The following is a 26,041-nucleotide window of genomic DNA, read 5'->3' as shown; positions in this document are numbered from 1 at the left end:
GCCACAGAGTAATGATCTTCTGAATTCGAGAACACCATGGCCTCATAATACCAATAGACTATCGATTATGTCTAGTCATTTCATGTTGAAATATATTTATTAGCTTACGATGTGTTCTTCTAACTGCAAAAGTTGGTTAGATGCTTAGATGTCCAATTTCAAGGTATTTCTATGTGAACCGATAAAAGTATGTTTCAACCGTTTTATTAAAGTAATAGATATGAAGTGAATACAGATCTAGTACATCTGGAACACTACCTATGTGTTCATTAGAGTAAATCACAACCATGAGTACTGGGAACAGCTCGACTGAAAATGTCCATCCCAATATTTCTCTACATAACGATTTTCTACTCGACTTGCACTCATGCTCTCTGAGAGCACTCATCAGCATTTCGGTATAAGGGAACTGTGGGATGGCATATCAAACTCCTTACGTACAGCTGCAACCGAAACCATTGGCTTTCGGAAAAGTCAAAAAAAACAGCTGGTATGATGAGGATTGCCGTCTCGCAGTGGTGAGAAAACAGACTGCCTACCTCGCAATGCTGCGATCGACCGCAACACGAGCGGGATGGGAAAGATACCGAGAGCTGAAGAGGGAAGCGACTCACTCTCGTGTGATTTCTTTAACCTAATGCTGGAGAAAATAATACGAGCTGCAGAGCTAAATAGAGAAGGTACAATCTTCTATAAGAGTGTACAGCTACTGGCGTACGCCGATGATATCGATATCATTGGAAACAACACCCGCGCCGTTAGTTCTGTTTTTTCCAGACTGGATAAGGAAGCGAAGCGTATGGGTCAGGTGGTGAATGAGGACAAGACGAAATATCTCCTGTCATCAAACAAACATTCAGCGCATTCGCGTCTTGGCTCCCACGTCACTGTTGACAGTCATAACTTTGAAGTTGTAGATAATTTTTGTCTACCTGGGAACCAGCATTAACAGCAATAACAATGTCAGCCTGGAAATCCAACGCAGAATCCCTCTTGCCAACAGGTGCTACTATGGACTAAGTAGGCAATTGAAAAGTAAAGTCCTCTCTCGACGAACAAAAACCAAACTCTACAAGTCTCTCATCATTCCCGTCCTACTTTACGGTGCAGAAGCGTGGACGATGTCAACAGCCGATGAGACGGCACTAGGAGTTTTCGAGAGAAAGGTTTTGCGGAAGATTTATGGTCCCTTAAACATTGGCAACGGCGAATACCGCAGACGATGGAACGATGAGCTGTATGTGGTATTCGACGACATAGTCATAGTCCAGCGAATAAAAAGACAGCGGCTACGCTGGCTGGGTCATGTTGTTCGAATGGATGAAAGTGCTCCAGCTCTGAAAGTATTCGATGCAGTACCCGCTGGTGGAAGCCGAGGAAGAGGGAGACCTCCACTCCGATGGAAGGACCAGGTGGAGAGGGACCTGGCTTCGCTTGGTATAACCAATTGGCGCCAAACTGCCAGAAGGAGGGATATGTGGCGCGCTGTTTTGGACTCGGCTATAACCGCGTAAGCGGTGTCTACGCCAGACAAGAAGAAGAAGAATGTGAAGTTTATGAACTTAAGTTTTAAAGTCAGCGCTTTATATATACATATATATCTCGGGTAAAGATCCACCTTTATGCAACCAGTTTTTATGATGAGATCCTCAACCAGCTTCCAAAATATTTCAATTTGCTTACTCTCTTGCTTTTTAAGCCTACGATATTTCGAGGTATAGGAGAATAGAGTTTTAGTCCAAGATTGAAATCTCAAGGGATTTAAAGAATGAGATAATATAGTGTGGTCCATGTGTTATACCTCGAGAACGCTTCTCAAAATTTCGAGTCTATCCTTTCTATGTTGGTCCCAGAGTATTTTTTCCTTTTCCTAAGAGACTATGACGATGTTAGACCGATTCCACCCTACGGATAGATACAGCGAAAGGACTCTATTTCCTCTGAAAATTTCAAGGTCCTTTCACGGATCTTTACATATATAGAATGTGGATCCATTCAAATAGAAGAGAAGAAGAATACGCATTGCTTTCCGTTTCCTGGAAGACTGATCAGAGATTAATTTAGTATACTGCAAATGACGGTCCCAGCCAATAGTACATGACTAAAATTGTTTCCAAAATGAAATTTTTAACACCGCATGCTACAATACCTGGCAGACACCTCTGTGAATACTATTGCTTAAGCTTTACATTTGCAGAACTAAAATAATTTCAACGCTATTGAAGCCCTCCGCTACCATCGATAATCAACCGGCAGCCCGCTTGCAACCGCATCGTATGCTTACCATTCATTATTAATGCAACCACAAAGCTAAAGTGGGCGTTATTTGTTGTTGCTGTTGTCGTTATAATGGGTATCGAAGCCAAAGCAGATGCGCCAGCCAAATGTGACACTGCATGTATAGATATTTGCAAATGCCATATATTGAAATGTGCGTTATATTTGCGAAATTGTACCGTTATAACGAAATGAGTGCAACACACCGATAAGATAACTGCATAACCGCATAACAGTTGTACTCACACACGCATGCCAGTGTCTGTGTGTGTGAACGATTATATGCCACATGTGTGCGTGTATGGTTGCGGTTGAGTTGTCATATGCGCCACAAAATGTGGCAAGTAGATGATTGCATTTCGTTCGAACTTAACCGCAAAAATAAATATTAAAATTCAAAAATACAGTTCACACAGTTGTTCGTTGAGTCGAGACAGCGAGGCCCTACAAATGCCATAATGCCGTTGTGGCACCAATGTGTGGCATCCATCAATGACATGCATTCACATTTTCCCATACTATGTTTCGGCTAGTAAATTTCCGTTACTCGTTTGTATGCAATCGAACGAGAAAAAAATGCGAACACTTTTATTGGCTCTTTTGCCGATTACAATGTTGGTCGAGTGCTGTCCATAATTCGAATCTACATTTAGATGCGATTTTGTGGTGTTTCATTGCGTTATGTTGCAACATTTTCTAGTGGTGGACTTTAATTTCAGTTGCAGTTGCTTGTCGAATGTTCGGATGGCGATTGAGTATTAAATGATTCCGGTTTTTAATTTTTTTGGTATTTTTCGTATGAGAAAATTTGTGGACAAACAACTTTTTCAGTTTAAACTTGATATTCAGTTGAAAAATCATCGTTTCACGAGTCGGGTTTTGAAAGATCTATACTAAGCCTTCTTTTTTCTTCGTTTCTCGCTACCAATTTTGGTTTCAAGTCATCACTGCAAGCTCTAAAGTCTATGGAGCTTAACTATATATATATATATATATATTTGGCGTAGGAACCGCTTTAAGCGATTATAGCCGAATCCACCAGAGCGCGCCACTCATTCCCCCTTTTTGCTTTTTGGCGCCCGCTGGAAACACCAAGTGAAGCCAGGTCACTTTGCACTTGGTCTTTCCACCGGAGTGGAGGTCGTCCTCTTCCGCGGCTTCCTCCAGCGGGTACTGCATCGAACATTATTAGAGCTGGAGTGTTTCCATCCATTCGTACAACATGACCTAGCCAGCGTAGCCGCTGTCTTTTTATTCGCTGAACTATGTCAATGTCGTCGTATAAATCGTACAGCTCATCGTTCCATCGTCTGCGGTTTTCGCCGTTGCCAATGTTCGGAGGACCATAAATCTTACGCAAAACCTTTCTCTCGCAAACCCCAAGAGTCGTCTCATCGGATGTTGTCATCGTCCACGCTTCGACGCCATACATCAGGACGGGAATAATGAGCGACTTGTAGAGTTTGATTAACTACGCTCCCTATTAATGATTTATGGAACCCTCTATTTCTTGTTCTGGTGTCCTTAGAATCGTCTTTGGGGTTTTCTGTATCTAAATCATTCTGGAATATGTTCGTAGAACTTATAATTCCTCAGGTTATATTCAGTTCAATAGTTCGATTGTATATATAGAGGTAAAATACCCTCTGTTTCTTGATATTATTATTCATAGATTTTTAAAGACGGTAAAGATAACCAATTGAACAATAGGTAAAGACCGGTCTTTGCCAACTTAAATCTTGGTAGTTGAGTTGAAATTCAACTGAATATATAATAGGAATGTGAATGATCCCTGGTTGAATCAGATGTCATACCGATTATGTCAGAGACAATTTTCTCAGCCTTTCAATTATGTAACACAAAATCGAAAAAAATGATGGCAACAGCAAATTCGACAATTAAATTAATTTCAAGAAAGTGAAGTCCAATGAATTGATATAACACACCTGTTATTTCTTGCCCAGTTTATACCAGTTTTAGTATAAAAATGCATTAAGGCATTAATGCTGGCTAATCTATGCCAATTTATAACAGTTTTTGTTAAAAAAATGTATATCAAACCTAGTATTCCAGGCCCTTTTATACCAGTTTTGTTTAAAAATGGTATAATTCGCCTTCTAATCCATATCTATTATACCAGTTCTTATAAAAATAAATGTATAAATGTAAAAAAAATGTAAAACTCGCCTGCTATCCTCTCTCTATTCAATTAGACCAGTTTATGCCACATGTTTGTTCGATTGGGTAAAATTCAAAAAAAAAAAATATTAAAAACAAGAAAAAATTATATTTATTTTAACAAAATTTCTTCAATCCTCTACATTTTACATATTATATTAAATCATTCAATTCGAATAATCAAAGCTACCGTAATTGGCATAATTATGCTCTTGGTACTTCTCCAACTTGTCCTCATGGTACACCTTAACATTCTTCAACAACATGTTCGGCACAAAGAACTCAACTTCATCGATCGGGCGATCGAAAGGATAGTTAAAAGGCTTATCATCAATATAGCGTTTACCCGAGCCGATGCCACAGCTGAAAGAATTATATTCCTGACTGGGGAAGTGAGCATGTGCGCCCTGATATGGCGCCACAAAGAAGAACAGCTGCATGGGGAAACCCTTCGACCAACCTTGCGGCAACAGCAAACGATCGGGGAAGCCGCAGTGCGGCTGTGTGGCATTCAAAGCGAATTGCTGTTTACCCTCAATAGCGAGCATAACCGACTTGTAGAGCGCGGTGTAAGTGCTGCGCTCATCGTTGGTCCAGTAGAAGTCGCGTGAGCTGCGTTTAATTTGGTTCTCGCCAGCGGCAAGCTGATAGATGAACTCATCAATTTCAATGAAATTCTCACGATTTTGCGCCAAAGACAGCACACGTCTATTCGAGTCATACTTGGGACCGAGGAAGGCGCGTACGACAACCTTTTGCGGCTTATCAGCGACAATTTTGTAATCCAATGTGAAGGGCTTGTGATTGAGTCGCTGTTGACGTGCCAACAACATTTTATTCCAAACATATTCACCATCAACGAAAACCATTTTGTCATTCAACAAGGAGCTCACATCAAAATCGCTGTAATCGAAGTAGGTCAATAGCTCACTCACTTGTACATCCGTTATGCTAACGCCGGGCAGCAACATGTCGGCTTTCGTGTAAGCCTGTAGCAGGTTACTAAATTTCAACAACACCTGATAGAAGCGTTTGTAATAACTGTAGGTGAATGGATCACGGTACATGGTTTCATAATTAATGAAAATATGTGGTAACACATGCACAGCATCAGCATCGGCGCCAGCAAAATACGTATGCGATAGCACACGCCAATAATTTTGGAAGTAAGAGTCGAAGAGATCAGCATTACCCTCCAACAAATTCGACATAACCTCAATTGACTCGGGTTTGCGCAAATCAATCACCGTACCATTGCTGGTGGTGATGTGTCCCTGTTCGAGTAGTAGCGTCACGCGTCGATAGTAAAACATGAAACGATTGAATTGATCGAAATTCGTATAACGCTGATTATCGTAGTCGTTCTCACGATAACCGAACGCTATGCCGTTGTAACTGTGCAATTGCGATTGATAGCCCGTTTCGTAAACACTACCCGCCGAATATTCGGGTATTTCGCCGAGCTCCTGCGTCAAACGCTCCCAATAGTAACGCGCCAACATTGTTTGTGTATTGTGCGCCCAATATTCGCCGCGTCGCTCCGACGCAAAGTCATATTGGCTGCTGTTCAAGAAGTAGGCATAATCCAGATGCGCGTAGTACCAATAGGCATTCCACTCCACATCCTCGGTGAAGTACGATAATTTGGCATGTTCATTATAGTAGTCGACATTGCGCGTGTAATCGGTGGGCATAAAGTAAATGTGTGTATCCTTGTAGATATCAGCAGCGAAGCTATCACCACCACTCAACACATGCGCGCCATCTACCGCATACCAATGCTCGGCCAAACCCATCATCTTCCACCATTGCCATGTTTTCCAATCTTTGGTGTAAATATGCGCGTAATCATTATAAGCCACCTTATTATCCTGATACAGGAAGTCCTTGTACTCCTTCTCGTACATAATCTGCTTGTTCCACACATCGAAATCGAATTTTTGCGCTTCATACACTAGTTTACTGGTGAAAAAGTGCTGCGGCAATATCTCGTAGATCGTTGGCAAAATAAGACCCGCGCAGTCGTCACGATGTACCACGGCCAAGTTGAGCGCATACACGAACATGCCTTCGCTTACGTGCACACGCGCCCAGCTGACAATGCGCTGGAATGTCGCAAAGTCCTTGGCGTAGTAGAAGTGATTGAAGAGTCCCCAAACTTGCGTTAAATGCGATTTCACCAAAACGCCAAAGAATTCACCACGCGGTAGCAGGTAGTCTGCCTTGTAGGCGCGCACGAATAACTCCATATAGTGATCATATTGCTGTTGGACAATAAACCTATTATTATAATAACATATAACAGCTACTCTTCAAAACACTCACCGTATAATCCGCTTTATTGAATTGGAAATCCTTCGCGTATTTTAGATATTCTTCGAACAACAGCGGGTTCTCAATGCGATGCACTATTTCGAATAGAAATTTCTGCCGTTCCAAAAATACTTGATCGGCATATTTCACTTCCTGTGCTGGTTCCAAAATTTGTCCAGCAACGAGCACTAGGCCCACAATGCTGGCGAGACAAGCTAAGATACAGCGCATTTCTTCGGCGTTCTGTTCAAAGCTACTATACAGTTCTAAGCGCGCTGCAGTGGCTTTTATAGCATGCTATAGCTGCACTTTTTTTGAATTCGCTTAAAATATTGCACTAAACATTATTTTTCACTAAATTTTATTTTTTGTTGTCATTAACCCGCGTGTGACCCCAGCGCTTATGCGTCTGTAGTCTTGCTCGCAGCATATTATGAAGTGATAAGTAAAAGCTAATTATGGCGCTGCATAACATAATAATGTTATTTGATCAACAAACTGGTCCAAGCTTCACCAAAATCATTAAATAAAAATTGCTGATAAGCTTATGCAACTCACTTTTACCTGCAGCAGTTTAAAAATAGCTATCTTTTGCGCTCTTTCTTTCTTATATTTTGAGAATATTATACACATATATCTTCTGCAAAGTAATTAAACAGCAGCGCTGCACCTACTAACCTTTTAACATATTATTCTAATGAGAGTAAAGACTCAGTTATACACAAATTGTAGAACAGTAAACCAAATTAGTACTAATCAAAAGCAGTTCTGAGTTGTCTAAGTAAAAGTGGAATATGAAAATGTTGCCTACATTTCGGAGCGTAGAGATTAGTGATGATAGTAACGGTAGAAATTATCGAAAATTCTAACGGTAGAAAGTATCGAAAATTCTTATGGAAAATGTGAGACATAGGTAGTTTAAAAAATTGCTAATAAATACCTCAAGACTGTATTTTCGAAAACTGTTCATATTCTAGTTTTGAATTTCTATATTAATTGTCATGCAGATTGTATATATTCTTATAGCGTACTTTTTAACAAACTTTATAACTCTTGGGGTCACTTCCGTGATTTACAACTACCTAACAGATTTCACATAATTCAACACCCTGTATATTTTTATGAAATTGCAATAATATTTTTTATAAGTAAAGCACAAGTGCTCAGTATCACTCGCTTTCTCACAAAAACTTAGTTGTTACCGATCCGCTTATCTCTAAGCGAGGTTAAAATGCTTGAACTTCATAGAAGAATTGTTATTGTCTCAAAGTGTGATAAGCACCAACTCAAACAATAATAAATCTAATAGTATAACTATTTCGAAAGATTTTTTTGCAAACAAGGTTTTGTTTATAAATACTATATGTCTGCAGCCAGATGTTCGATTCTGCTAAGTTAGTCACGTCTGACAAGTTATTAGTTTTTATTAATAAAGGAGCAAATAAAAAAATAATTAAAATTCTTTATTATAGATTTAACGTGAACTAAAAGACATTGCGCGGTATTTGCTTTATATAGGTTAGGGTTTTTACGCTAAGGTTTGAAAATGACCTCGAAAAGGCTCGAAAATTATTAAAACAATGAAATATGTGGTTGTCCATAATCACAATGAGAACAGAGTCAATATTAAGATTGAAATCTTTATCTTATTAAAAATCTCAAAACATAATTTAAATATAAGCGGAAATACATATTAAAGGTCGAGATTGGAGAGCATTGAACTTGATATTAAAAAAAAAATCAACAGCAAGTTTTACTATGAAGTATGAATTTGGTAGCACTAACGCAAGCGGCATTGTATTTTTAATGAGATATCCGCATACTCTCTTATACGAATTCAACTGGATAACTAAGAAAATAAATTGATAGTAAAATACTTTTACGAAATTAATAACTTCGTCTTTAAAATTGCACTAGCTAACCGCATATTACAACCGAATATTATTATTTTTATCAAGATCCTCTAGGTGCTCTTAAGAAGACGAAACCATTTTTTTTAAATCATCGTAATAAAATTGACATATGACATGTAGAAGACATTTAATTTATCATTTCCAGAGATGATGTGAAGCTCTCTACGTAATTCTCCCTACTCTCTCTGCTGATTTTACGAAATATTGATTGTATTGATTATTATATTTCTATTCAAATTTCTCTTGGAGTCTTGGAAATCTTGAAGTATCAGAAATAGAATCCTTACAGTTTTCATTATATAATAGCTTTAAAAATCGTATGAGTTATTTTGAAACCAAATTTTTATCCAACTGATACAAAAAACCCGGGTCTTGAAACACTTACTGTAGCAAAACAAAATATTCCACAATTTTATTTTATAAAATGCTGCCGAGTTAATAGTGTTTACCAGACAAAAATTCCAATCCGCTGTAGATATATAGAAATGGCTGACTTGGTACCTGTCACTCTCACAATTTGCTGACTTGTGAGCTTAGAGAGTTATTTATTTGTATGCGAGGGATTGTTCTACTTTCACAGTAGGCTCTTTGGATACGAGGGCTGCTATATATATTTCTGGCCTAATAATGAAAATAGGAATATTTAGCAACGAAAATGGTTTTATTGTTTTTCAAAATATTCTCCATCAAGATTTATACACTTTTGCATGCGCTCAAACCAATTTTCGAAGCATTTTTTTAGCCTTTTTTTTGAGAAATTGTCAAATTGTGCGAGATCCAACGAGAACAAACCTTTTTTACGGCCAGGTGTTCATGCAATATCGAATGTATGCTGGTGGGAGAAATGCATAGGCATGTCTCTATCTGAAGGTATGTTACATGACGGTCTTGCATTATCAGTTCACGTACGGCATCGATATTTTCTGGCACAACGGCTGTTTTGGACGACCTTCACGGAATTCGTCTTTGAGCGAGCGTCGGACACGATTGAATTCGTTGTACCAGTTTTTCACAGTGCTATAGGATGGTGCTTCATAGCCATACAAAGATTTTAGTTCATCGATGCACTCTTGTTCTGAGTGATGTTATGCTAAAAAATGTCGAACTTTCCAATGGAAATGTCAGATTGCACCTGGCAACACTTAATGTTACCTAGGCCAGAAATATATATAGCATCCCTCGTATTAGTTTACTTGAATATTGTTGTTTTCAGAGAGGAATTATAGCTTGCCAGTCTCTTTGGAGCCCATTTTGCATATCATGATTTTCTCTATTCAGCTCGAAATGCAATATTGCTTGAATTAGTTCTTCCCACCAAGTTATTAATATATTTGTAAAACTTTCTTCACAAAAATTCTCCCACTGAATTATTATTGCGTTGAGCAAATGTGCATTCTTTCGCCTACAAAAACTATAACTCAGCGCTTGTCCGGTTGTCTTATGATGCAGTAGAACATCTATTATTAAAAATATTGTTGGCAAATATGTTTATTTTGAGCGCCTTACGCTTCAACTGCTGCAGTAAAAAAACTTAAAATTAAAAAAAAAACTCAATAAAATTAAGAAAGTTTCCCCGACTATGCGGCAAAAATCAGTAGAACTTGATTTGTGCGAATGCAACCTTTGTGGTTGGCAGGCTTGCTTTTCTGTTAGCTGCCACGAATCACAGCAAACGCTGATGAAAAATACGCTTGCCCACTTTTAATAACGGCCTTTTATCACTGAAAAACAGTTATGTTCACTTGTTATCACATCTCGTCTCGCTCTTTCTATCTCTCTGTCTCTTCCTCTATCGTTTTCTTGCGGTCCATCGAATGGATTTCGCATCACTTACTTACAACACTGCAATTTGTATTCTAGTAGTCAGCTGTTGACTGCCAGTGGGCTGAAAACGTCGGAAAATAAAAACAAAAAAAAGGGAGGTACTATGTTTGTATAGGGCCCCATTTTGGTATTGGGAAGTACCGTTAAACAACTACTTTATAGGGAATAAGCTAGAAATATGAAAATATTACACCATTTTGAAGTTTTAGGCGGTGCCGTGTCAGTGGGCGTGGTCGAGTTGTCATATAAATGAGTTTCATTAACTCTGAAGTAAAATAAAAGACGTCAAATCCATTTCCAGATTTTTAAAGCGAGCTTTTGTGTTTTTTAGGAGTCCCTGGCTTCTGTTTGGTATACTAACCAACTTAGGGCGCTGAAGTGATAAGAGTCTGTCGGGTTTCAAGATACCATATTTTAAAAGATTCTAGTTATTCATTTAGTTGCTGATCGATCGACGTTCTAAGAAGAATTCTTGTAAAATGTCTCTCTCTCCTACTCTTTTTTATCTCTTTCTATCTTCATCATTCACTCTCTTATGCTCTCTCGCTATCTTCGTATAACTCTCCCAATCTCTCTCTCTCTCTCTCTCTCTCTCTCGTCAGTCTAACCAAGTCTTATAATCTTGTTAGCAACAGTTAACTAAGCAAATCTAAGATAAGCCTCTACAAGCAACATGTTCTTCCTGAATTCTAGACATTCGTATATCTTTGCACAGCAAGCGAGTTCCACTGCCGTCAGCTCAACTACGCGCAAGAAAGTTGGTTTCATTAAATTTAATTGCGTGTTGCACTTGCGAGCGCCATAACTTCCTTGACCAGGACCAACACCAACAATGCCGCGCATACAACGCGCGCTTCGAGTATCTCTACTTGTGGCACAGTTGGTGGTTTAACTGTTGTTGATGTTGTTGCACTGGTTAGCTGTTGCAAAGTTGCAGCATTAACGTTCGTTTGGTGGCATGTTGCATATTGTTTTTGTTGTTGTCTTTGGAGGGAGAGTGCCGTTAGCACTGGTGCGTCATTGTTATTTGTTGCTGGCAAACAATCAGCAGGTGCAGTCGCCAGTAAAGTGCTGCGGTTTTTATTAGTTGCAAGTTATTGCAAGTAGCAAGCAGCAAGTTGATGCAAGTTGCTTGCGGCAATGTGCAGGGATGCAAAAAATTATGTTAATTTTTCTTTTCGAAAAGTTGACGAATTTGATTTCTGGTCGTTTGTTCTACCAACACTTTGCCACAAAGTTGCAATTATGCTTTCCAATTTCACCGAAGAAACTTGTTTATTGCGTTTGCGTTACAGATTTTTTTTGTGCTGTTTTCTGGAGTTATTGACTATGGAAAATGTTGCATAGAAATGGACTATATAGATATGGATTGGAATAGAGATCATGGCTTTTTCATATTGAAAATGAAGAGCAGCCTTTAATAACTGTTATTTTAGCAGTAAGACCAAAACTATAACCGAGCTTTACTGTTCTAAGAACTCCACAATACCTTCTTTCAAGATCCATAAAGAGATTACTTCGGAAAAGTGAGGTTAGATTTCGTTAGTTACATTTGGCTCATATTTAGTCCATGAAAAAGCTTCTGTACTTCTTTTCGAAGACTGGTAGAAATACAAAAACTTCTTATTATAATTCTTCATTGTCCCTATAACCTTCAATTATATTCTATAAAGAGATTACTTCAAAAATTTGAGATTAGTTTTCCTTGATTGTCTTCACTGAATACTTAAATGAGTCTTCATAAGATCACATCGACTACTTAATCCAAATCCTTAAGTTTTTGCAGAACCCTATATGTGTTTTAAAGAGATCTCATATGATTCTCCAATTGGACACTTTGTTTTTCATTTTGGCGTGGCCTATGTATTTTAAAGACCCCACTTATCTCTCTCTTATCTTATTTTTTATTTGTCGGTCTCTTCATATGTCAACAAATATCTGATGCTCTCACTTGGGATCCATAATTAAAAAGTTAAGAGCTCGGGTACCGCGTTTGACTTCAGGATTACTCAGATCTAGTTAACAAAGTCTGTTCATGTTATCTCTCAGTTCTCTGATCATACTCTCCGCATTGGAAACTGAATGGGGTTATATTAAGCAACCTTTCAACATTTCGCTTCGAGGCATCCACTTGCAATACAACAAAGCACACTTACCACATCTTCTCTCGAACTCACAGAAGAACCCCGCAAACTTTTGCTTTGTCGTGATGCAGTCACTTTTTGTTTGTGAAATTGCTATTAGACGATTTTCAAGTACATTAATTCATACAAGTACATGTTTTGTGCATTCAAAATGATTGTAAATCTCTATAATCTCTTGTTAAACAAAAGACATCGGCTATCGGGTTGCCGGGTGTACCACTTACTATGTGCCTTTTTCAGGCGTAAGTCCGTTGGTTGCAGAACGCATTTGGTGTACAATAAATGCGGCAACTAGCAGGCTATGCTTCAGCTAATATTGTCGTCGGCAAGTGGTATGAAGGTTGTGTGACACATTAGCAACAATTTGAATGCACTTAGGCCTGAATACAGTGTTGGGCAGAGATGTGAGGACGATGTAGGATATTTTGCTTTTTTTAAATTAATTTTTTTTGTAGATAAAATAGATAGAATAGGAAATGATAAGGTAACCATTGCTAAAATACTGCACTTATTAGAAACTCAGTTCATTTATGTTTTAGGGTTACCTGGATTGTGGCTTCGGAGTTATACAGAAAGATATGTTATAGATTTTCAGTGCAGTTCAAGTGCTGCTGTTTGAAGAGCATATTTTCATTAATAAAACAAGCTATTTTCAATCAATTTTTATAAAACCGCTTTGTTACATTAAAATTATATTATAGGGTTACCTTTGTGCTATAAAAATGTATTTAAAATAAAAAAAATCATAGAAAGCAGAAATAAGAACACAGGGTGTGTACAAAACTTATAATTTTAAAATAATTCCAAACATGTTGAAACAGGATTGCCACGTTTACTGAAATTACTAATAATAAATAATACTTAAAAATTGAAAATCATTTTGTGAATGTGCTAAATAGCTGCAGTTTTAGAAAATTGTACGAAATTAAAAAATATGAATAATGTTGCCACCTGCTTTTAGTTTATAAAAATATTAAAATAAAAAAAAATTATCAAAAACTATTTTGTAAAATATTCAATTTTAAGTGACTGCTTTTACTCTGCTTTACTTTTTAATTTATTTTTAAATATTTCTTATTAACCATTAGTAGCTTAACACAGTTTTAAAGAATTAAATTTAAAAAAAATAATAATAATGCGAGCGTAAATGGTAACCCTGTCATAATATTATGCAAGTATTAAATTTTATTTTCTACAGTTTTTAGTTAGTTTTATTAGTGGCAATCAGTTTAAGTAAAAGTTTTTTTAATATTTTTTTTTTAATTTTTTTTTTAATTTTTTTTTTTAAATTTTTTTTTTAATTAGGATTAAGTGGTAACCCTTCTTAATTTTTTTTTTTAATTTTTTTTCGGCATTAAGTCATTAAATACAATACAGTTATTTGCATTTTTTTATATTATGCCAATTCAAAATTTTTTAAATGGCAAATCTGCATAATTATTATATTTTATTTTTTTAGATTTATGTTATAAGAGTAAATATCTCAGCAAAAATATCAGCAAATATAATACAGTTATTTCCATTTTTTAAATTGCGTGAATTTCATTTTTTTTATAATTAGGATTAAGTGGCAACCCTTCGTAATTACTGTTTTTTTTATTTTTTTTTTATTTAAGTTATGAGAGTAAATATCTCACTATTTCTATTAAATATAATACAGTTATTTAGTTTTTTATATAATGCCAATTCAACATGTTTTAAATTAAGATAAAGTGGCAACCCTTCTTAATTTTTTTTTTCAGCAATAAGTCATTAAAAACAATACAGTTATTTACATTTTTTGATATTATGCCAATTCAAAATTTTTTAAATTAAAATAAAGTGGCAACCCTGCGTAATTATTATTTTTATTTTAGTTTTTTAGTTTTTAATTATATGAGTTAATATCTCATTATTATCAGTAGATATAAACAGTTATTTACATTTTTATATTCCGTAAATTTAATTTTTTTTATAATTATGATTAAGTGGCAACCTTTCGTAAATATAATTTAATATTCTTTTTTTAATTTATGTTATGACAGTAATAGTCTCAGTATTACTTTTAAATACAATAAAGTTATTTATTTTTTTTGTATGGTTCCAATTTATGATTATATGGCAACCCTTTGTAATTATTTAATTTTTATTTTTTTTTTTGCATCAAGTCAGTAGTAATATAATACAGTTTGTTAATTTTTTTTTATATTAAGTCAATTTTAATTTTATTAAATTAAAATAAAGTGGCAACCATTCGTAAAATTTTTTTTTGTTTTTTTTTTTAATTTTAGTTATGAGAGTAAATATCCGGCTAATATAATTAAATATAAAACAGTTATTGTTTTTTTTATTGTTTAAAATATGATTAAGTGGCAACCCTTCGTAATTATTAAGTTTTTAATTGGTTTTCAAAAAAAAATTACGCAAGTTTATATTTCACTAGTTTCATTAATTCATTATTTTAAAATTTTTTGTCGTTTGTTCCATTTCAATGCCCACCACTGTACCACTTCAAGTGCATTAGCACTGAAAACCCTAGCGAAATTAAATATACAAATACATGTTTGTGTGTGCTTGTAGCACATGTAGCTAACTTGTCTAACGGTATTTACAACGGCATATAACTTTTTACTTGTACTATGTGCCATCATTTACTTGGCGGATGCATACTGTACCACTAAGAGTTACACATGCATCCTTCCGCTGTCCTTTTTATGCCACAGCGCACTACCTTTGCAACAGAAATTCTATTTTTTTTTCTTCTTTTTTTGGTACACATTTACTGCGTTGTCTGTGCTTGTTTTATTGTTATGTCCTATTGTTAAGGTTGTTGTTCACTCGAAAATGTTCGCTTTTATTTTTGCTTACACGCATTTGAATTTGAATATTTATGTGTGTGCGTGTGTGCGTGTGTGAAAACTGGTTTTTGTATTCTCGAAATGATTTTGCATATGTGTGAATGTTTGTATGCATATGTGTATGTAAAGTGCCACTGTGTGCATATGGCATTAGCTCTTGCTACCGCTGTGCCCAAAATGTTGGAAAACTTCACCATGCAACACATACTTACACATACATATATACATATGTATAGGCTCATAGCAATTTTCATATACAGCCATATGGTTGCAGCTTAGCTTGTTCAAAGCATCAACTAAGCCATGATCCATACATACACACACACACTCATATATAAAAAAACAACTTCACTGCGCCTATATATATGCTAAGGGGTTGCAATATTGCCGCTACTTTCATGGCAAGCGTTGTATGCGCTGGTCATTGGACTCTTCAGCTCGTTGCAGCTGTGCTCAGTTGGGCAGCTGGCGTTTACCCTACGTTTGGTTCTGTGTGTATTGTTGGCAAGCGGTTGTAGAGTTGCCAGTTTTGTTAAAGTTGGAAAAAAATTTTTGAAAAAAAAAATTTGGCAGATTTGCTCAATTTACAAAAAGCGCTCAATATTTTAGAAATCATATTTACAACAAAAAAAATTAAATGTTGTTGTTGTCATTGTTTTGTTAGCATTTCTGTGTGCCATATACGCGCACATATTGCTTTTGTGCTCAAATTGCTGTCAACGCATATGAGCAGAGTTGTTGTTTTGTATTTTTGTTAAAATGAAAATTAAAAAAAAAAAAAAAAAATTACAGCAACAACAACAACAAAAAGCCACTAAAAAGTGCAATTGCAAGCGCATATAGAAATATAACACATCTGCATCTGTACATCTGCAAAAATGTTGGCCGCGCAACACACGCCAAAAACAAAAACAAAAAAAGCAACAACAACGAAATTGCAAAACAATGCACAATAAAATACAGAAGCACAAGTGAGCAAAGTCGCGAATTGGCAATGCACGCAGACACAGACGCACTCATGCAGCTTAACGCAAACACACACACGAGCAAGAACAACAACAAATATAGTCATGCATATTTCAACTGCACACATCCGTGCAGTTGAAAAGGGATTTCAAAGTTTTTCGCTGCTAACCCAGTTACAACGAGTGCACACGCACACAGAGACGCGCATATGTGGATGCTGGAATGCGGTGAGGCGTGTCGCTGCGGCACAGACGGACAATGAACGCACTCATCTATATACACACACACACACACATACTCTCTGTCCGACATTTTGTCGTCGTTGTTGCTTCCGCAATTTCAATTGTTCGCTGTTTTTCTGCTTACGCTTTGTTTGTAACGGCCTTTGTGTTGTTGTTGTTGCAGTTAGAAACGCTAGAAAAATTGTGTCCAATATTTTTTTCCGCCACTCTGCGCGCAGCACACTTTATACGCCTTTGCTAAGCCATAGCACCATTTTGTGTGTGTTGTTGTTGTAGCAGCTTGCCACATGCATTTGCCACGTTGGCAACGTTGGCACGATTCCATTGCAAAATGCGTTCATGGACTCATGTGGCACAGGCTACTACGATATGCCTGCGCTTGTGTTCGCTCCTCTTCACTGGGGCGTGGCAACTCACTACTCGCTGTCAGACATTCGCACGCATAGGCGGCATGCCGACACAGCGCTTTTCGTTTCCATTTGTTTATTTCCATCAGCGCGCATTTGAAGTTTTTCACACAAATCCAAAACTCAATGCAATGCGTTCTAATACTTTTCAAAGGCAAGTTTTTCTGCGCGACGTAGAACACAACACGTTTTGGTGTGCAAAGATTCATGCAAGCGCTTTTCTGATGTGTGTGTCTTTTTTTTAGGCGAAATTTGGTTTTTCTGTAAAGTAGCTGTGTGCCTTTGCAGCATTCAACGTTATTTAGTACCTTGAGAGCGGCATATATTAAGCACTTTACTATTAGTTTTTGTGGCAAATGGCGCTTAATTTTTTGATTTGAAATAAAGTCATGTGATATCAGATCATGTGATATTAGAATATGTGATATTTAATATCGTAGGTTATTGAATCTTAATGTCCATTAGATTTGAAAATAGCTATAGCTATAGCTATCATTAAATTCAACAAATTTTACATCACTTGATGCGAAGTCATGTGATGTGTCATCATATGATATAAAGTCATATGATTTTTAGCAAGTGCTGCTATGTCACATCATCGCATTTTGGGTAGTTTATTACTTTTCAGTGATTATTTTGGTTATTATTACACAATTTTTTGATAAAATCTGTTAAAATCTCGCGATATTAAATCGCATGATCATTGATCATAAGTCAAGTGATCTATAATCAGTTCAAATGTACATAAATTGTTGCATTTTTAATAAATTGATTTAAGACTTATTGGCTAAATGAAGGGTAATAGTAAAAATTTAAACTTTCTGCTACAAATATTACGCGTTGCTATGTCATGGGATCTTTTCAAGTCATGTTCAGTCACTTCATCACAGTTGATGATTTATTAATATGTTTTATAGATTATATTACTACAAGGAATTTGAAAGTCAACTACTAATTAGTCATGATATCGCGAACTATAAATTGAATAGTTTTAAAAATTGACTCTCGATCGCTAAATATAAATAGAGAAATTTTTTGTCAATTTTATCTTAAACTTTCATATACTTATGAGCAATAATATCTTCACTTATCAGTTTATTCTATTTTGCCGTTAAAGAAGCATTTCTTTAAGACAATTTATACTAAACTCAAAATTTTTTCTATTTTCAGGTAAGCAATCTGCTCAAAATTCATTCATCATCAATTAAATGTGACATAAGTTTCTCTATATTGTAGTAAGTTGGGACATAAAAACTATTTATGATTATGCATTGACTTTAAATCGTAAGTTTCATGCGCCTCAAGGAATATTTAAAACAGTTTATAGCGCTTTTAGACAGTCAAATTAATTGATCATTTCAAATTTTTATTGAGCAACCCTTTTTTGCCTTTTATACCGACGGCTACTCGATAACCGAAAAGCTTTTATATCATTTTGTTTTTGCTTTTCATTACAAGGTGGTGAGTTTCATCAGCTGATTAATATTTTTAGCAGCGACATCTACCGTAGAATTTTTTTTATAAAAAAATTTAGCCAATCGCAGACAAAAAACGTATATCGTACGTCTTTGTCGCAGAGTTGCATTTGATTTAGAAGTCGATAAAAATTCAATCAAAAATTAATGTAGATTTTTATTTTGTATGGATCAATAACGTTTTAATTGAGCAGAGGCCGGTTAATTGATCAATTAGCTTCTGCCTAAAAACGCTATAAGTTACTTGATGTGAATGTAGTGAATGAAGTGCCACTGATTCTTAAAAATGTAAAAAAATATGTGATCTGTATACCCTGCTTCCTATGTAATAAAAAAAGTGCGTGGAGTCCCTACGCGCGGAAGAAGTTATACTTCTTAGTGATATTCCAAGAAATGCATATCATTTTGTATGAAAGAAAACTAGCGAGAGACACTTTCTTAAATTCACATTTTATAAATTTATTATGCACATTTTATAAAGCAAAGTCCAAATCAATTATCATTTCTGGGTTCTGACGGATTGATATCTACAATATTTACAATTGGATTATGATAACTAAAATACGAAATGAAATGTCTTACATCTGTTTTATTTATATTTCTCGCGAATACCGCATCAATAGTCGTACCTCCTTTTGTCGTAGGATCATTTCTTCCACTGATCATTTCTAATGAAAATTTCTTTCTGAGGAATGCCAGTAATGGTTCAGCTTCTGGCAATGAGAAATTTACATTGAAATCTCCCTCAAGGAGTACCGGTTGTTCGCTATACTCTACTGGTTCTCCGATAATATCTGCAAAAGCTTGCGAACCAGCAGTTGACAACGGTAAACATCACCACTCATAAGTCGTTTTATCCGTTGTAACCGATCGATCATCGAAGAAACATCATTTCTAATATGCCACAGAACAAAATTAGAAATGAAGTTCATAAACCTCATGCTGTCAGATAAAACGATATACCTCCCCATAGCGGGTGCTAATACTTTCGATTTGCAAAGAAAGTAAATGAAGACTGACTACAGAAATGATCCTCTGAACTATAGTCATAACTTTTCAACGGCCAACGCGGAGTATTTCAACCAACAGTCACATAAACTAGTTGAGAATTCGCAGAAATGAAACAGAAACGAAAGACACATGTGAATATGTCACCAACCAAAAATTTAAACATTGTTCTACAAAAACAAGAATTGCTCAAATACCATAAGCATGGCAAGTGCTTTAAGTTCTCTGCTTTACTCTCATTCACTCTCTCTCTCCCTTGCTTAATGCTATACGTTGCGCAACCAACAATTATCGCAACCTTTTCCGAACTCGTATAACTTCAAAAACGTTAGTTTGGAGCAAGTATTTAGCTTTGATGATTTGTAACTCCCAACTACGGACGCTAAATTTATTTAAAGCTTCATGCTAATACAATGATTTTAAAGGCAATAGCCGCCTTTAGCTTAGTTAAGCGTTGGTCTAAAGAGTTTAGTGACCCCTATATCTAAATTCTTTTTACAACTTGATGTGGTTTATATTGAAAAATGGCTCCGTGGTATGGAATCCTAGTTACTGTTGAATCTGTTGAAAAACAATTTATACTTTTTACCTTAAAGCATTTCAATTGGGATTCTAAGTTAAATATCAATATGTTTAAAATATTATCAAAAAATATCAAATCACAAAAAATCATATTCTAAGAGATATACTCTTTGGATGTTCCGTCCATCAGTCCACGTCAATACGTGTGTAAAAGCTTTTGCCTCAAGGTTTCAATGCATAAAACACTCTTGCCTTTCGAGACTCGGAAATTTACGTTCATCTGGAGTGAGCTTCCTCCCTGTAGTGTGAAACACTTCAGTTTTGTGAAAATTTTTGAAAAATATAGTTTTCTCGCATACTTTATTTGCAAATACGCATACAAGGAAGCAAGAATGCCGCCATAAACACTACAACATTGCTTCCACACCTTAATGGGTCATTGGATCAGAGAATGGCAACATAACAATCGACTATGTATAAACTGCCATGGCGATTTGCGTTTGTGATCATGCCGTTTGTGGCAACATAAATAGTGCGACATAATAACAAAAACAACACCAGATAAACAACAAACAGTAAAGAAGCGAATATTGTTGGCAACAACAGCCACCCAGCGATGAATGACTGACTGACTGGTAAAGTTGCGCGCTCGCTCGCTGGCTGGCTGGCATCATTAAGTTTGAACAAAGGTTGAATATATATGCTCGTGATGCTAGCAAAGCCAAAGTGCAAAGCGTAAAGTGCAAAGTGCTTTTCAGTTTGTGTTCCTATACATACATATATATATGTATGAGTGTACGTGTGTGTGCTTTGAAGGTGACTTGATCAATTACTCTGGCCGATATGCGTTTACTAGCACGGTACGTGGTATGCTACATTTCGCACAAGTGTCCATTAAACGCGCTCGCAGCACGAATGTACGCCAAATAAAGCGCCACAACATACACTTTGCTCTCAACTTGCCACACACTTGTATCCTTTGCCACACCTTCACTGAACCGAATTTATGTGCATTTTAGATACACTACACTCTCGCTACGAGTAACTGTATTTGCATGTGTGTATGCGCTCGTATTTGTGCCGAAAAACATATGCAACTGGCACACAGCGACGAATAAATAAATAACGGCAAACAACTTGAGGGCTATGCCGTTGCTGGCAGCAACTAGCAAGCAGTTATTTCGTGTGTCCTTATTGAAATCGGTTGGTGATATTATACAGTTACCAACACACTAGCACAGTGTCAGCTTGTATTTGTGTATTTAACCGCAATGTGCTCACAGTCGCTCCCGTTTCTGTGTATGTGTGTGTGTTCGTGTGAGGTGTCAGTTCTATGCGGGTTTATAGATTTATATATGACTTATTTGCCCTGCGGCATTCATTACAAAGCAGTTCAGCGCCCAGTGGGTTTCACCTTACACGACGCACACACGATATATCATAAGATTGACAGCGCACAAAAAGCCGCAGCTCAGGCGGGAAGGCGTGAGATTCAGTTGACATACAATACGTATGTATATGCATGAATGCTTGCTTGCAAGTGTTTGTATGTGTGTGCAAGCATGTGGTGAGAGTGCCGTAATCTCGGTTTGCATGCTGTGATGGGCTTATATTGCAAAATCATGCAAGTAACGGGTGATTTTTTTGAGGTTAGGATTTTCATGCATTAGTATTTGACAGATCACGTGGGATTTCAGACATGGTGTCAAAGAGAAAGATGCTCAGTATGCTATGACATTTCATCATGAATAGACTTACTAACGAGCAACGCTTGCAAATCATTGAATTTTATTACCAAAATCAGTGTTCGGTTCGAAATGTTTTTTATCGACAAATTTTGTTCAGCGATAAGGCTCATTTCTGGTTGAATGGCTACGTAAATAAGCAAAATTGCCGCATTTGGGGTGAAGAGCAACCAGAAGCCGTTCAAGAACTGCCCATGCATCCCGAAAAATGCACTGTTTGGTGTGGTTTGTACGCTGGTGGAATCATTGGACCGTATTTTTTCAAAGATGCTGTTGGACGCAACGTTACGGTGAATGGCGATCGCTATCGTTCGATGCTAACAAACTTTTTGTTGCCAAAAATGGAAGAACTGAACTTGGTTGACATGTGGTTTCAACAAGATGGCGCTACATGCCACACAGCTCGCGATTCTATGGCCATTTTGAGGGAAAACTTCGGAGAACAATTCATCTCAAGAAATGGACCCGTAAGTTGGCCACCAAGATCATGCGATTTAACGCCTTTAGACTATTTTTTGTGGGGCTACGTCAAGTCTAAAGTCTACAGAAATAAGCCAGCAACTATTCCAGCTTTGGAAGACAACATTTCCGAAGAAATTCGGGCTATTCCGGCCGAAATGCTCGAAAAAGTTGCCCAAAATTGGACTTTCCGAATGGACCACCTAAGACGCAGCCGCGGTCAACATTTAAATGAAATTATCTTCAAAAAGTAAATGTCATGAACCAATCTAACGTTTCAAATAAAGAACCGATGAGATTTTGCAAATTTTATGCGTTATCAAGCTCTTAAAAAATCACCCTTTACATACAGGGTGCTTGAAGTATTGTATAGCATCTCTCTGACTGAAAGATATATATATATATACTATATAATATATTTGGCGTGAGAACCGCTTTAAGCTATTATAGCCGAATCCACCAGAGCGCGCCACTTATTCTCCTTTTTGCTTTTTGGCGCCAACTGGAAATACGAAGTGAAGCCAGGTCACTTTCCACTTGGTCTTTCCAACGGAGTGTAGGTCGTCCTCTTCCGCGGCTGCCTTCAGATTTGGTAATATGAAGGGATGGGGTCAAATGTAGAAGTTCACGCAAGTGAGGAAAGTTTCTGATTGCCATTCACTTGAGAATGGTCAGGAACGATTCTTTTGCATATGACTCAAGCAGCCCAGTTTTAGACCAAGTATCCTCTGGGTAGCCAACAGACATCCGTTTGAAGGCGAGCTAAAGTTAAAAGGCGAAGCCCGCTTCTACGGTTGTGCGTAGGGTTTGGAACCCACCACATTAGAAAACCTCCCCAATGAAGGACCTAACAGAGCCTCGGAAAGTTTTATATACCATTAAATTTATAGGAAAATTTAGATTATACCCATATTATGGATATTTTAGCAGCTATATCCCGTAATAATTTTGTTTTTTGTAAGTCCTTTTTTCGAAGTTTGAATCCAAATATTTCGAGTTTGGAGGTTAACTTCGAAAATCGGTGATTACAATTTTTTTACTTAACAACTCAATCTCCTGGAAAAAATTATTTTGATCCAATTTTTGATTTTGCCGTATAGTGATATAGGTATATAGCATATGGAATCTGGCTGATTTCAATTATTTTTGGCACCAATCCACATTATATCCAAGATTATACGTTCACTTAATTTTGCTAATATATCGCACATATTAACCGATATATACTAAATAAAGTAAACCATAAATATGGTATATGGGGAAAGAGGAAGTATTCACCCCGATTTTCTCCATTTTTTGCACAGAGGCACACTATTATAATAAATCTATCTCCTTTGAATTTCTTTAGAATATCTGAAAGATTTGCCGATAAACCGTAAAAAATTAGCCACTAGCACTTAGGTCCTCATGTTCTATATCTGGGGCCTTGAAAAGTTATTGTCCGATTTCGGCAATTTTTATACTGGCTGCGCTACACTAGAAATACAGTGTTTCGGCAAGGTTTTGTTTTGACATCTCCACTGGTGCTTAATTTATAGTATTGCCAAGTGAACGAATCAGTTGAATTCCAAATTATGGTATAGGGAAAATAGGCGTGGTTGTTAATCGATTTCGCCCATTTGCAAATTATACCATTTAGATGCCAAACACATTTTACGAACCGAACTTCGTTGAAATTGCTCGAACAGTTTCTGATGTCAAGTTTTTGATCCACAACTGGGCCATGCTCTTGACATCTTCATAATTTTGGTAAATATTAGGTGAATAAAATTATGTATTATACTCTGTGCAACATGTTGTTGTGAGAGTATAAAAAGAAGTTTAAATTATATTGCTCGTATCATCGAATTCATCTAACGGTAGAAATATACTTATAAAATATTTTAGTCTAGAAAAAACCTACTATCGAATTAGTTTTCGGGTCAAAAAGTTTTGAACGTTGTTATTTGTCACTTAATACAAAAGAAGAGGCCTTTTTTCAATGAAAATATATTTTTCGTAGCATACTTTTATGAGCTAAACAATTCTTAAGATCACTGTTTCATCGTATAATATCAGGTTTATCAGAAACTGTCTATAATATCTTACAAATGTAGAGCTTACGTTGCCTCATTGTGCATAATATCTAGCAACCCATTATCCATATTTGTTGAGACTTCACCAAAATGATTTCCCAATCTCTAAAATTTGTTGCAACATAACCTTGTCACCACCTTGCTGTCGACCATTAGCGCAACTGAACTCTGCCCCCAACTTAGTGGTCATGTACCTGAACAACTGGAGCTCGACCAAATGATGGCAATAAAGTCACGGATATTTAACTTTAGCGCTGATGACGTTATACCATACGTTGCTTACGTTAATCTATTACGGTGTTAATGCTATAAAAGTGTTATTGTACTGTGCTCTGGTACTCTTGTTGTTGCAACGATTATTATTGTAGTTGTTGTCACAGCTATGACTGTTGCGTCAAAGTGTATAGTCAAACAAAAGCGTATAAAGCTTTTTCATAGCATACAGCAACAACAACAACTTGATGTACGCATCATCAACACAAGTTGGTCGTTTCGGCTTCATGCGATGGTAACTTAACACAGTCACCAGTCTCTTGAACCATTAGTTTGACAAACATATGTATATAGTATATATCACATATAGCATATTCGTACGTCGGTGCGGTTAAGTGTAGCTCCCACTGTGTGTCTGATGAGAAATTGACTTTTAGCTTGAAATAACAATCATCATAAAAAGTTTTCTTATGTTATTTGTCACTCAAGGATATGCTGATCTAAGGATATACATTTACTCAATGGCAAGCAAGTGAGCTTGAGATTGCTGCTCTCCTCAGTGGCTGTTCAAGACACATGATACTCGTATATACATACATATATACATATAAATTCACATACTCATGTTTTTAGTTACTGTTTATGTCAGCATGTTTGTCACTACTTTTGTTGTTGTTGTTCTTGCTGTGACAAATTGTATTTGCCGTTTGCGCTCGTATCACATTACGACCTCCTCTGTCCTTCTACGCACTATAGTTGGTTGGTAATTATTTGCTAGTATTATTTGGTGCGTAATTGTTGAAGCGCTCTTAAGATGTAAAACTTCGAATTTATGCGAAATGTATCACGCTGTGTTGTACAAAATTCCAATCAAGTGTTGTAGACGAAAAGTCATTGGCATTAAAATGGTCCGAAACTATTTGATATTGAAAGTTGAAAGCACTCTTAGTCACTGTCAGGGTATAAAGTTAATGTGTGTTGATGTGGGGAATGCAAATTGCAGTTGACACTATAAGCGAATTTTCTGAGCGCATTTCGAACAGAATAATTTTTGCTTCTTTTGAAAATTTGTGACAACACGATCGTAAATATTTTAAGATGTATTAACAGCTTTGAAAATAACTTTTGTTTTAATTGAAATCAGAGATGATGTTTTCACGAAAAAAATAATTTAATACATATAATGTTGGCAAATATCTCCCTTCCGCTTTTTTGATTTTTCTTCAATGCTTTATAAAAAGTGTTACAGTGATCGGATTTAGTTCAAATATGCGCCGTTTCGTTCGATAAAATGTTTCCATCTAGACGGCAACTTCATAATACACCCTCCTAATTTGCTAAGAACTCGGACAGCCAATTTTTCATAAGCCTCTTTTTAGTTCAATTTTATACCATCAAGGTCGTTCGCCATTGACAGGAAGAGTTGGTAATCACTTAGCGCTA

At 36.4% G+C, this 26,041-nt stretch overlaps 2 protein-coding genes and 1 non-coding gene across 3 annotated transcripts in view; 1 reads left to right on the top strand and 2 right to left on the bottom strand.

The window, feature by feature from the left end:
• The window catches only part of LOC105208519 (semaphorin-1A), a 386,218-nt gene that overhangs the window by 185,973 nt on the left and 174,204 nt on the right, over positions 1-26,041 (top strand). The window lies entirely within an intron of this gene.
• Positions 4,543-7,037, bottom strand: LOC105208518 (arylphorin subunit C223). The gene is made up of 2 exons (XM_011178406.3): positions 6,781-7,037; positions 4,543-6,719 (listed from the first exon to the last, which is right to left on the bottom strand). Exons 1-2 carry the CDS (start codon positions 6,997-6,999, stop codon positions 4,623-4,625), a joined length of 2,316 nt encoding a protein of 771 aa, XP_011176708.1. The 5' UTR covers positions 7,000-7,037; the 3' UTR covers positions 4,543-4,622.
• Positions 19,413-19,626, bottom strand: LOC114803560 (small nucleolar RNA U3). Its single transcript, XR_003752042.1, has one exon. It is a non-coding gene; the product is annotated as a small nucleolar RNA U3 (small nucleolar RNA).

The sequence above is a fragment of the Zeugodacus cucurbitae genome, chromosome 3 (genome assembly GCF_028554725.1).
Source record: "Zeugodacus cucurbitae isolate PBARC_wt_2022May chromosome 3, idZeuCucr1.2, whole genome shotgun sequence".
NCBI classification, from domain to species: Eukaryota; Metazoa; Arthropoda; class Insecta; order Diptera; family Tephritidae; genus Zeugodacus; species Zeugodacus cucurbitae.
This window is presented reverse-complemented; position numbering and strand designations above follow the sequence as displayed.

Coding starts and splice junctions, on each gene's coding strand:
- LOC105208518 (XM_011178406.3), bottom strand. CDS start 6,999: ATGCGCTGTATCTTAGCTTGTCTCGCCAGCATTGTGGGCCTAGTGCTC. Junction 6,720..6,780: donor TCAATAAAGCGGATTATACG/GTGAGTGTTTTG, acceptor ATTGTCCAACAG/CAATATGATCACTATATGGA.